Here is a 13511-nt window from a genome sequence, read left to right as displayed (position 1 = left end):
TGAGAAAGAAAGCACAACACACATTTATTGCTCATCTTGGAAAGACAACAGCAATGAGCTTCCAAAACTATCTTTGATTAACATAATCTGGGGTAATGAATATGGATATTGTCAATAGTCACTAGAAGCATGTTTTCTTTTGTACATTTTGTTCTCTCCAGTAAATTTCCAACCAAGAAAGGAGAGGCCCCCAAGCCCCTGTTTGCATCAATAAAGCAAGCACTCAGAGGAATGACGTGGAGGGAAGAGAGCCAGGAAGGAACTCTCGCACCCTCAACCTTTTTTCTAGTTGATTCTCTATGTTCTCACCATGTTTCTAATTATCTATCAGGTAGAAGCTGTCACCTCCCTAACCAGCCTGGTTAATTTCTCAGTGTCCTTGTGATAGTTTCTGATGGAGGGCTGATCAGGATGAGTATCCCAGAGGGTGGCTCCAGACACCACAGCATCCATAATACCGCCTGCACTATAGAGCTGCCGAGAAGCCCGACTGGGAGAGAAACAGGAAGTATCCGTCAGACCTTGGTCCTGTGTGGAGAGTGGCAATGTGTTAGTGAGGGTTCTCAAGAGAAACAGAACCAACAGGATGTATACAGATATAGACAAGGGGATTTATTACAGGAATTGGCTCCCATGGTATGGAGGCCAAGCAGTCCCACAATCAGCTGTCTGCAAGCTGGAGAAGGAAAGCTGGTGTGTCATTCCATCTGGGTTGGAGGACCTGAGAATCCTGAGGAGCCGATAGTGTAAGTCCCCGTCTAAGTTCGAAAGCTCAAGAACCAGGAACACCATTGTCCAAGGACAGGAGAAGATGGATGTCTCAGCTCAAGCGGCATGAGTGAATTCACCCTTCCTCTGTCTTTCTGTTCTATTCAGGCCCCCAACAGATCAGATGATGCCCACCCATACTGAGGAGATCTATCTCCTTTACTCAAGCTACCAATTCAAATGCTAATCTCTTTCAGAGACACCCTCACAGAAACACCCAGAAATAATATTTTACCAGCAATCTGGCGTCCCTTCGCCCAGTCAGAGTGACACACAAAATTAACCATCACAGGCAATATCATGTTTCCACACCGGCACTTAGTCATTGCTGGGGGCAAAGAGCAGCAGACCCCAACTCTGCCTTGCTGGAATCGCCTGGGGAGCTTTCAAGAATCCCTGTATCGAGGCCACCCCTCAGACCAATTAAGTTGGGATTTCTGAGATGCGGGCTAGTCACCGGTGTTTCTGAAAGATTCCTGGGTGATTCCACTGTGCAGCCAAGACGGAGAGCCACTGCCTCCCTCAGCAGCAGGTCCACACTTCACTCGCTTTTCACATCCATCCTGGGACTAATTTATCATTGGGCATGATTCAGTAAAGCACACAGACGCTACAATGAGCTACTAAAAACGAAAACCATATCATGTTACTCACCTGAATAAAACCCCCCAATCACTTTCCACTGCACTCAGAGTGAACTCGAGCCCCTCGTCTTGGGTTGCAAGACCCCCAGCACTCTGACCCTGGGCACCTCAGGCAGGAGAGCAGAGAGCAAGGACATGAGCTCTGCAAACAGCCACACCAGGGCCAAGTGCTGGCTCTGCCCCTATGGGCTCCCTCTCTTCGGAGAAGTTACTGGACTTCTCCTGGCCCCCACTGCCTCATCTGTAAAGGTAGATTTGTTACAAGGATTAAATTAGTCAATAGGCAGAAAGCTCGAACACGACTCCTCCTCTCTCTGTCCCAGTCTCACTCGGTTCCCGGAACAGGCCTCCCCTCTTCTCCCCTCTGGACCCGCTCTGCAGTAATGCTCTTCACTGACCCCTTCTTGTCCCTCAGGAGCCAAAGCCGTGACCACGGAGACCCTCTCGCCCCTTCATCACTCTGTCTGATTTCCTTTATGGCCTGTATTCATTTGCTAGAGCTGCTGTAACAGAGCACGGCAAACTGAGTGGCTGAAACAGCAGACACCGACTGTCTCACAGTTCTGGAGGCTGGAAGTCCTAGATCAAGGTGTTGGCAGGGTTGGTTCCTTCTGAGTGCTGCAAGGGAGGATCTGTTCCTGCCTCTCTCTTGGCTTCTGGTGGTTTGCTGGCAATCCTTGGTGTTCCTTGGCTTGTAGATGCATCACCTGATCTCTGCCTTCGTCTTTACATTTTATTCTCCCTGTGTGTGGCTCTGTGTCCAAATTTCCTCTTTCTATAAGGACACCAGTCATATTGGGTTAGGTGTCCATCCTACTTCAGTATGACCACCTCTTAACTAATCACGTCTGTAATGACTCTGTGTCCAAGTAAGGTCACGTTCTGGCGTACTAGGGGTTAGGACTTCAACATACAGATTTGGGGGGGACATGACTCAACCCATAACACAGCCCTTATACCTCTCTGGAACAAGCTAGTTTTATTTATCCATCTGTGTATTGTGTTGTCTTGTCTTTTCTCACTGAGTGTCATTGTTACATTGTCTGATTTTTATGCAATAGACATGCTATGGTTTTTTAATAAGAAAAATAATATGGGGTCTGCCCCATGGCCGAGAGGTTAAGTTTGCACGCTCCACTTCGGCAGCCCAGGGTTTCACCAGGTTCTGGTCCTAGGCACAGACATGGCACCACTCATCAGACTACGGTGAGGCGGCATCCCACATGCCACAACTAGAAGGACCCACAGCTAAAATATACAACTATATACTGGGGGGATTTGGGAAGAAAAAAGCAGGAAAAAAAAAAAAGAAAAAGAATGAAAGACAAGCTTTTCAGAAAAAAATCCTTCTCTCTTGCATTGTGATGTTAGTGTCCATCATCTCTCATTCTAGACTGGAAGCTCCATGAGGGCAGGGACCACGTCTTTGCACCCCCAGACCTAACACTGTGCCTGGCACACAACAGATGCTCAATACCTGGTGACTGAGTTGAAATTAAATAGGGATATACATCAGTTTCCCCACAAGAGCTCAAAAGTTCAAGCAAAGCAATGTTCTTACAGCCTTCCTGGTATACATGTGACGCATTTTCTCACAAATCTAGAAATCTTTAAAGAAAAAAGAATGCTGACAGTCTAGGCTTTTAAATGATTCTGGTGTACACAGCAGTGATATTTAAGGTGTTGTCAAGAATTAAAACACAGTATGAATAAACACTGTCAAATCTAGAAGGAAATTAAACCAGTAGGGCTGTCACCAACCCCTGTGAACCAAACTGCCACATTTCACCTGATTCTTCTAATTAGATAGTGTTTGCAAAGGCTTTAGAAGCATACAAATGTTACATTAAGTGTTAAGTTGTATTAATTAATAATACTGGTAAATTACACAGGCTGGTACTTATATAAATGTAAATGTCCTAGGCTTATCAGCACAGTACATGAAATCAATGTTCAGCTGTACTTTAAACATTCTTTATAGAATTTTGTAAAGCTTCTGGCTTCCAAAGAAAGCAGTTTCATATAATCTTTGCATTTTCTAACTTAACAAAACTTTAGAAATCATCTAATACAATAGTTCTCAACTCTATCTGATCCAACACCTCTTTTTTGTAATGTGTTTTGTCACACCCCCCCCCTTTAATATTCTGAAGCGAAATTCATGGATAACCTACCTGTATATAACATATTTCAGTATGTAAACATTCAGGCACGTCCAGATGAAGTTGTCAGATGCTTGTGCTATATGCAGAATCACTGCAAATGGGCCTGTTCCAAATGGCAGGCTGTTGCAGGTGCGCTGGTTGGAGATGCAGTACCGTGGGTGGCATTGCCATGGGGACCTTGGTTTTCTGAAATGGTGAAGAACTCCTCTTAAGTTCCAAACTAAAGAAGTTACAATCTTCCCCTTCAATTTATTCTATAATTGCATTCCTCGAAAATTCAATGTATTCATATATTAAAACCATCTAAAAATACCCCATGAGTTTTTATGTCAAGTAGAGTTAGGTTTTAGGTTCAGATCATCATAACCAGAATTTTCATCTACAAGAATGTCTGATGAGACATTTGAAAATTGCATGGCACCATCCCATAGATTTAGCATCTCTGGGGCCCACCCACCAAATACCAGGAGCACTCTTCCTTCTCCAATCTTGGAGAGCGAAAAATGCTCAAAACATTTTACATTTCATTGAGAGCAAAGTTCTAAAAGAACCCCATGGGGTGGCACTGTCCCTCTTGAGAGTCATAGATCTAATTTTATATCCTTATGTAAAAAATGAGGTTACTGTGTCCCCAAAGAATATGCCCAAGAATCACAGACCAAGTCTTGGCAGATCCAGCTGAGAAGTACTTAGAGTTTGGACAGATGAGCATTTTCTGTGTGCCAGACGTTGTCTTAAGCTCTTTTTAGACATACATTAATTGAATCTTCTCATCAACACTAGGCAGGAGGCTTTATTATTCCTGTTATACAGTTGAAACTGAAGCACAGAGAAGTGAGGTAACTTACTCAAGTTCCCAGAGCAGTGTGGCAGAGCCCTGACTCAGACCATCCTCTTCGGAATGACTATGCAACATAGTGCAAACTGCAGGTTGTCATTTAAGACTAGAGGGGACACAAAGTGGGAAATGCAACTCTCCCCCATATGAGTACACAGGATAAACTAGTTCAAGGACCTCCAACCATGCCTCCAAATGATGGTTTGCTTTCCACTTGGTTTCATCTTCTCCTTGCTTGTGTTTTTCCTACAGACGTTCATGCCCAGGAGAAGGCTGCTTTGGGTCCCTTTGGACCTTTGCTAAAAGGGAGATCTCTGTTCACCAGATGAGTTCCAGAAGCATCCACTAAGGCTTCCATAGCCGTCTTCTATCAGTTGACCTTCACCACCACCCCTATCACTCAGGATGAGTGGCTTCCTCGCCTCCCTGGACCCCCGGCGGGTGCAGTGGGGGGCTGCCTGGTACGCCATGCACTCCAGGATCCTGCGTACCAAACCAGTGGAATCCATGCTGGAGGGAACTGGGGCCACCACACCACATGGCACCAAGTTAGCCCAGGTGCTCACCACCGTCGACCTCATCTCACTTGGCGTTGGCAGTTGCGTGGGCACCGGGATGTATGTGGTCTCTGGCCTGGTGGCCAAGGAAATGGCAGGACCTGGCGTCATTGTGTCCTTCATCATTGCAGCCGTTGCATCCATATTATCAGGTAAGTGTCTTGGTGCAGAGGAAGGCCCACGGAAAGTGTGTTTGCCGGCCTGCTACCGTTCACCCTACTCTGCTAGAGTATTTAGTGGTGAGATTTTAGTGGTGAGTGTAGTAGAGAGGTGGACACCATGCTCCTTTTTTGTCTTGACTGCCAGGGAGTTCAAGGATAGGTTTTGGCTCAATTGTGGTAGCTTCCCTTTTCTTTGGTTTTTCAACATAAATAATTATTCTGATGCCCAGCCATCTGCCAATTTCTCATTCCCTGTCATGTCCTAATGGCTCTATTTTTGTTATAACTCCCTCTTTCATTGGCAATAAGTCAATCCCTTTGGGAGGGTGGATGTAACTAGGATATTATTTATAAATAAATAAAGGTTGGCAGAATAGCAAAATGACAGGTTACTAAATCTGATATGATTGGGATTTGATGAGCCTCAAAGTGGCCCCCAAACAGGGGGAATCCAAGCTAGGAAATATAAAGCCACTGTGAGAATCACGAAACACCATCACCATAAGCACTTCGACAGACGGGTATTCTACGGAGGTAGCTCAACTCGCCCCTTCTCTCCCTTTGAGAAAGAAACCATAAAACTCCTTGGTTTTTTTTTTTAACGAGGTATTACATGTTGATAATTTGTGAAATCACTCTCCTATTTCCTTTTCCTCTTCCCTCTTCTCTTGAGTCGTGATCCATGATATCTTCCCAGAATGCCAGGACTAGGTCAATGGACAACTTGAAAAAGAAGGATAAAGAAACCTCCTGCTTCTTGGTGGTTATACTACAAAAGTGTGAGGAGTTGCTGGGTTTGGGGGTGGCACATGATGTGGATCAACTCGTGAACTGGCAGTGAATGCTGTGGTCTCTTCAAATTTGTCAGGAGAGGTAGGAACACTCACGTATCGAGAGCTCTGTGATATATCAGGAGTTCTGTGTACTAACGCATACCATCACGAGAAAAGTTCTACATTAATATCGTACATCCAGACTGTCGTCTTCACCCAGCTAGGATGCACAGACTAGGAACATGCACCCAGAAAGTGCACTGGCTTATATTTGACATCTTTTTAATTTGGTGAGGAAAATATTTCAGACTTATTTTATTTATCCCCTGTCATGGCTTACTTCCCTATTAGTTTCACCATCTCCTTTTCCTGAAATCATTCTCTAATATGCATGAATATCCTAATAATTAAGGTTCATGCAGAATAGAGGATTTTTTTCCTTATAGATGAAAACTAATAATTCACATGGATGAATTCCATGGATGCTTGAAATTTTATTAACCTGACTGCAATCATTTCCCAGCTTATTTGGCAAAGAAATTATTTGGGAGAAGCTGCCAGACTCTTGCTCACCATAAATGCATAGATCTGAAAGTGTTTACATAGAATAGAATAGCATGGTGGGACAAAAGGCAGACATACATCCAGGGAGTCCCAGAGAGGGCAGAGGGCAGGGCTTAGAGTCCTGCCCAGTTACTGCAGACTGCACAGTCTCCTCTAGATCCCGCCCTATCATAGCCTAGGGCCCCAATCCATGAGGATTCCCCCAAATGGATCACCCACTTCTCATCCTTCTCAGTGCTTTGTTACATTTAGGAACCAGAACAAGGCCCAGCCGCATTCTGAAAGCCTGCCCCCTGCCGCAGTGTTTTCGGTGCTACACAACCTAGACTTTTCTGCTGCTCAGATGGAGGGCCTAAGACTGGCCCAGCCAGCATTGTGCTGGAGCCCTCCTGCACCAGCTGCCGAGAGCCCAGATTCTACACACCTCTTGCCAACTTTGCATTCAAGTGAGGTCAGGCTGTAAACTTGAAACCGGCTATGGTGGGAGTATTTGCACCACAGACATTGGCAAATGCTACAAACCAGAGTTTGTTTTCAGAGAGTCTGTTCTTAGCTCCACTGAAGGCCCTGGTTCTGCCCAGTAACTGGTGCCTTCACACTGCACTAGGCACTAAAAGACAACCCTGCCTCTCCCCTAATCAGGGACCCTACTATCCCCATATGGCTGCATCCATAACACTTCTCTGCAGTTTGTGACTGACTCATCTCCCCACCGAGGCCAGCCAGAATCTCCCGGAGCTCCTAGCCAGAGCCAGGACCAAATAACTTGTCCCAAAGTTAGGATATTTATAGCAGGTTTCTTCACCCTGGCCTCTCACTCTGTGATCCTTTGTCACCAAACTAAGGAAAGTCTCTCTCCACTGTCTTCTTTCTGCTCCCATACTATCCCCGTATTTCCTCTCCATATCACAATAATCAAACTCCCCTCTATCCTCAGACTTTTAAATACGTGCTCCTTTTCTCCTTCTGGACTTAACTAAAACCTAACTCAACACTGAGGACACCATTGCCCTGATACTCAATATGGGGAGGCTGCCACCCCTACACTCCTCACCCACTTACAAGGTCAGGAGAGTCGGCCTCCCCACTGCCCCTTCAGACTCCTGTTCTTCCACCGTCACGTCAAAGCTCCATCTCCACCCAACTGTCTGAGCTTCAGAAAGTCCCTGAGCCTCTCAAAGTTCTCAAAGTTTTGTTTCCCTCATCAGCAAAATGGGGATAATAATGGTGCTTAACTGAGGTGTTGTTAGAAGAAGAAATGTGAAAATAAGTGCAAACTCTTGGCACAGCGCCTGTCAGTGGCAAGCATCCATTAAAATTCACCTTCCTGAGGCTCATGCCCCCTAGCCCGCGATGCTTACCCACTACGATCTCCTCGTCTCCCAGTCACTCCCTCGCAGTCTTCCTCTGCAGCCCAGCTTCTGCCACCATCCCAGGCATAATCCCATCCAGGTGGATAAAACCATCCTCCACCCTAGCCCGGCCATGACTGGACATTGTTATGCCCATGGCCCTCACCTCCACCAGTGCCACAACAGCCACCATTCTCATGGCCACACTCTAGTGTTGTCATTACCTGGAACTGCTTTGCCTCAAGAACCTTAAACTTAAACCCTACATTCGAACCATGGCTCATTCCCTCACTCCCACTATACTTGCTGCCAAACCTTATCAAGAATTCCCCCAACACTCTTGACTCCCTTGTGCACCATCCAGGCTCTGAAACTACCCAGAAAAATCCATCCCAGAATCTCTTCCTTCCCAAGCCTTCACCTGAGTGAACAAGAGCTCTTGGGAAAGGTCATACAGTCCCACAGAGGAGCACACCACAGAGTTATGGGCTCCAGCCTCCCTCAGCTGGGCCCACGAGCCTTTCACTCACCCTTTGTCAAATCTTCTCAATGATTTTTCTACACTTTCACTGCTCTCTTCAAGCCCCACTCAATGCACATCTCTCCACTTAGAGCAGAACCTTGATTCCTTGAAGATATCTGCCACAAGCTCTTTAAATATTCTACCACCAAACATGTATCTCTACCCTCACCCACACTTGCTTCCTTTCCTCCAGTTTCAGAGAGTAAGGTGTCCTTGCTTTCAAGTCAGTGGGATCCCTTGACCCCTTAACCCTATCCCCTTCCACTCTCAATAATCCTCCTCTCCAACTGTGTCTTCAGCCTCTCCTCAATTAGCTTCTTCCTCTAGTCAAGTCTCTCCCATCCTAAGATGTAATTCTTCCTAGGCCCTCATCCTCTTCTAGCAACTTCCAATCTCTTTCTTCTTCTTCCTATTCAAACTCCTCAAGAATGCTCATTGATGGCTCTTAACCTCCAAGTCATTTCTCAACTCACTGCTTTCTAGCATCTCCCCCACTATGTGATGAAACTGACCTTAATGAGGTCACCAACGGCACCCTTTTTGCCAAGTCTTATAGATATTTTTCAGTACTTATCTTACTGGAACTCTCTGCTGCATTTGACAAAGTCATGCTATCTCTCTTGAGACATTCTATATTCTCTTGACTGCTATGTGACAACATTGTCCTTGTTCTCTTCATACCTCTCTGATCCTTGCTTCTCTGTCTTCAGGGCTTCCTTTCCTCCACTTGGTCCATAAATGTTGGTGTTTCCCACTTTACACTCTCTCCAAGCTGATTCTATCCTTTCACGGTTTCAACTGCCATCAACATCACTATGCTTATATCAATATCCATAATCATGTCTCAGCCACATACATCTCCTCCAAGCTTCACATTGCCTACCAAACATCTCCATCTGTTCCAGACATACCTCAATTCAACATACTCCAAATTAATCGTCTTCCTCCAAACCTGGTTCCTCTTTCTATATTCTTGCTCTCTCTTTCATCCATTCTAGGCAGAAACTCAGTGTTATCTTTTCTGCCTCACCTCTCACATTCAATTACAAGTCTTATCAGTTTTGCCTCCTAAATAGTTCTCAAATCAATCCCCTGTCTTTATCTTCACTCCCCCTGCCCTGAAGTCCCTATTAGTCAGGAATCTTTCTATTTAAAGCCACAATAACCCAACACCACCAATCAGGAATGTATTGGCTCAATGGCTGGATCCAGAGCTCGATGTTGTTCACACTTTCTCTCTCCAACTCTTTGTCCTCCTTCCCTCGTATATTGGCTTCTTCTTTAGGAAAGTTATTTCTTCATCTTTACAGCAAGAAACCCTCACCTGATATTCACATATCAAATATCATGGAAAGACTCTGGTTGGCTTTTCTTAGGTCATGTGTCCACCTTTATATTGCTAGAATAGGATAAACACAGCTAACACCTTTGCTGATAGATGCCATATAAAACTGGGCAACATTGACTGCTTATTTAAGATTTGCAGTCATAAATTTGAAGGTCAATCCAGTCTCCACAGTCTGCACTAATCTCCAGCAATCATCACAGCTTGGTTGCAAGAGTGGAGCAAAGGAAAATTTGGGATGAACTAGGTTTAGCTTTTTCCAAACAGAGAGAGAAAAAAGCAATGAGGTTAGGGGTATTTTCCAAGGAAGAGGAAACAGAGCTGGACCACACAATCTAGGTTGGATGAGGAGGGAAGTGAGAAATGAAGGTAGTGATGCTTCATGAGAGGTGGCAGGACAGATGGAGATTGGTGATCTCAATGAGTTCAGGAAATCATTGAAACGAAAATATTAAGAAAGTGAGCTAGGAGGATACCAGTGAAGTCAAAGAGTGGGATATTTGAAACTAACATTCCAGAAGTGGTACAGTAATCAGTAATGTTCAGTTTATTCTTGAAACCTGGCTCACCCACTGACTAGCTGTGAGACCTCAAGCAAATTCCACAATGTCGCTGAGCCTCAGTTTCTCCACTTTGAAAATGGTTATAATAATATCTACTTCATAGAGTTGTGAAGACTAAATGAGATGGCTATAAAGTGCCTGGTACAATGCCTGGCACATAGCATTAAATAGGTGGTTACTATTATTTTGTGTCAAATCCTATATTAGGTGCTTGCCACACATTATCACATTTAAAACTCATAGTATCTCTTCAAGGTAGGTTTTATTATCTCCAATTTCACGTATTGGGAAACTGAAGTTTAAATAACAGAACCTAGATTCAAATTTCTTATGCCAAAATTATCTTCCAACCCTGACTATGAATTTAAATCATTTGAAGAAATTTTTATTCTGAATAATGTATTGCGGGGGATCAGCTTTATTGAGTTATAATTACATATGGTAAAATTTACTCTTTTAAATATACGATTCTATGAGTTTTGACTGGCACACACAATTGTGTGACCTCCCCCACAATCAAGATAGAGGAGGGTTCCATCGACCCTTATAATTCCTTCATGTTACCTCTTTGTAACTTTCCTCTCCTGCCACCCACAAGCCCTGGCAACTACTGACCTATTTTTTCCATCCCTATGCTTTTGCCTTTTACAGCATGTCATATAAACAGAATCACTCAGTAACATTTTGAGTTTGGTTTCTTTCACTTAGTATGATGCATTTAAGATCCATTCATGTCATGTGTGTCAGTGGGTCGTTCGGTTTTATAGCTCAGGAGTGTCCCATTGTATGGGTATACCACACTGTGTTTATCCATTTACTAGTTGAAGGACAATTGAATTGTTTCCAGTCTGGGACCATTATGAATAAAGCCATTGTAAATATTTGTGCATAGGTTTTCATGTGCTCACAAGTTGTTATTTCTCTTGAGTAAATACCTAGGAGTGGAATTGCTGGTCTGTATAGTAAAGGTATGTTTAATTTTATAATAAACTGCCACAGGTTTTTCAAAGTGGCTGTACTATTTTTCATTCTCACCAGCTACACGTGAAAGTTCCAGTTGCTCTGTTCCTTGCCGATGTCAGAATTGTCAGATGTTGTTTCTTGTGGTTGTGATTGTTCTGTTTATTTGTTTGTCATTTTAAAAGGTGTATAGTTATATTTCAATGTGATTTTAATTAGAACTCACAAATTACTAATACCTTGAACATCTTTTTTTATGTTTATTTGCCATCCTTAAATCTTCTTTTGTGAAGGGTCTGTTCAAATGTCTTGCCCACTTATTAACTGGATTTCTCTTTTTCTTACTATTAACTTTTAAGGGTTCTTTATGTATTCTGGATACAAGTCTTTTATTAGATATGTGTTTTTGCAAATATTTTCTCCCAGTTTTTGGCTCATCTTTTAATTTCTGTTTATTTCCTTTTTAAAATACTGATATCCAGGCTCCACTCCCAGACATTCTAATTCAACTGGACTGGGGCAGAGCCCAGCAACTGGTGTTTTTTTAAAGTTCTCCATGGGGTTTGAATGTGCAGCCAGGGTTAAGAAATACTCTGTTATAGGACCAGAACCTACCTTTGCTGCAGCCATAACTTACAGGAAGAGGAAACATTCATTAAAATAGACATTTTTCGTCCAGCAGATTCTTAAGAGATTTTCTTGGCCTTGTGGCATCATCCCCCATGCCACACAAACCAGCTTATAACAGGAGACAAATCTAACTCAGAGAGAGCGCTACTTTCTCCATGATTTGACAAGAGCCAAAGTTACATCAACTTCCCTCCCTCCTTCCTCCTACCAGTCCTGCCCCAACACCGTAGCTGCCTGCAGCGCTATCACAGGTGGAGGGAAACTTATCAGAGGAAACAGCTTGTGTGTAACCTTTAGCTTTTGTCCAAAAGGTCTCATCTACTCTTCATAGCTCAGCAGGCCACAACCAGACCCCAAGCCCATGCCAAACCTAAAAACTCTTTTGTATATGCCAGATTAAATAAACCAGATGGGGAAATTGATTTTTTTTCCTAGTTCCCACCTACAGCTGTGTTAAGAGACCAAGGGATGGAAGCAGGATGGCGTGCAGAAGTGCTGTACTTCAGCTGGCCTAGGATGAAACACAGATCAAAGCCACCATGCCAGTGACATCTGGTCATTCAAAGCCCCAAGAGACTCCTATGAACTTGAGTAGGGAAAGGATGGCCGATTTGACTTTCTTTTCTTGTTTATTTCCAATTCTCTTTTATTTAAAGACTGGCACCTGGGCTAACAACTGTTGCCAATCTTTTTTTTTTTTCCTGCTTTATCTCCCCCAGTCCCCCCTGGTACATAGTTGTATATCTTAGTTGCAGGTCCTTTTAGTTGTGGGATGTGGGACGCCCCCTCAACGTGGCCTGACGAGCAGTGCCATGTCCGCGCCCAGGATCCGAGCCCTGGGCCGCTGCAGCGGAGCACGAGAACTTAACCACTCGGCCACAGATCCGGCCCCTCCAATCCTCTTTTAATATTATGAAAATTGAACCTCAAACAGCATATAGGTCTGAATAACTATAATAACTCTTCAAGCCCATATCTCAAGTGGTTTTGGTAAGGATTAAACAGCATACATGCACGGTCCCCTGTCTGGTGCACAATACCAGTAATTTTTATCACCTACTCATAAGAAATAGTTGGCAAAAATCTAAAAAGATATGGTTCAGTAAAGATGTATTGGGTACCTACCATATACCAGTCCTGGCACAGCACCCAAAACAAATACGAAATTGTCTCTACCCTAAAGAACCCATTGCTTATTGATGGAGATGAACACCAAAACTGATAAGTAACTATGACAATAATAGTAGTAACAATAGTAATAGTAGTAGCAGCAGCTGCCGTTTATTGAACACTTACTGTGTACCAAAAGAGTTCTAAGTGCTTAGCACATTGTTTTACTTAATCTCCACAACAACCCTATGTTATAAGTGGTGTTATTATCCTCATGTTACAGATGAGAAAACAGAGGCTTCCAGAAAGTTTGGTAACTTGCTTAAAGGCTCCTGCTTAAGAGGTGACAGAGCAAGGAATAGAGTGAAAGCAGTCTGACTCCAGAGCCCACCTCTTAATCACTTTGCTGTTCTGCTACTCTACTAGCAGATTAGGATTAGGTTCAATTGCGTACAACATGAAACTAAAAATGAGCGATAATTCACTTTTCTCTTGTTTAAAAGAAATCTGGAAGGAGGCTGCTATTGTGGCTCCACAGTCATGAGGACACAGGCCCCT

General features: G+C 43.7%; 1 protein-coding gene across 1 annotated transcript in view; it reads left to right on the top strand.

Annotated features, from left to right (window-relative positions):
• Positions 1–13511, top strand: part of SLC7A14 (solute carrier family 7 member 14) — a 116872-nt gene that overhangs the window by 49486 nt on the left and 53875 nt on the right. Inside the window, exon 2 of the mRNA XM_008524441.2 lies at positions 4668–5124. Within this exon, the coding sequence (XP_008522663.2) occupies positions 4821–5124 (304 nt within the window). The 5' untranslated portion in view covers positions 4668–4820. The remainder of the gene's footprint in view (positions 1–4667; positions 5125–13511) is intronic.

This window comes from Equus przewalskii, chromosome 18 (genome assembly GCF_037783145.1).
Source record: "Equus przewalskii isolate Varuska chromosome 18, EquPr2, whole genome shotgun sequence".
Classification (NCBI taxonomy): Eukaryota; Metazoa; Chordata; class Mammalia; order Perissodactyla; family Equidae; genus Equus; species Equus przewalskii.
The sequence above is the reverse complement of the archived record's forward strand: the minus strand, read 5'-3'. Positions and strand labels throughout refer to the sequence as shown.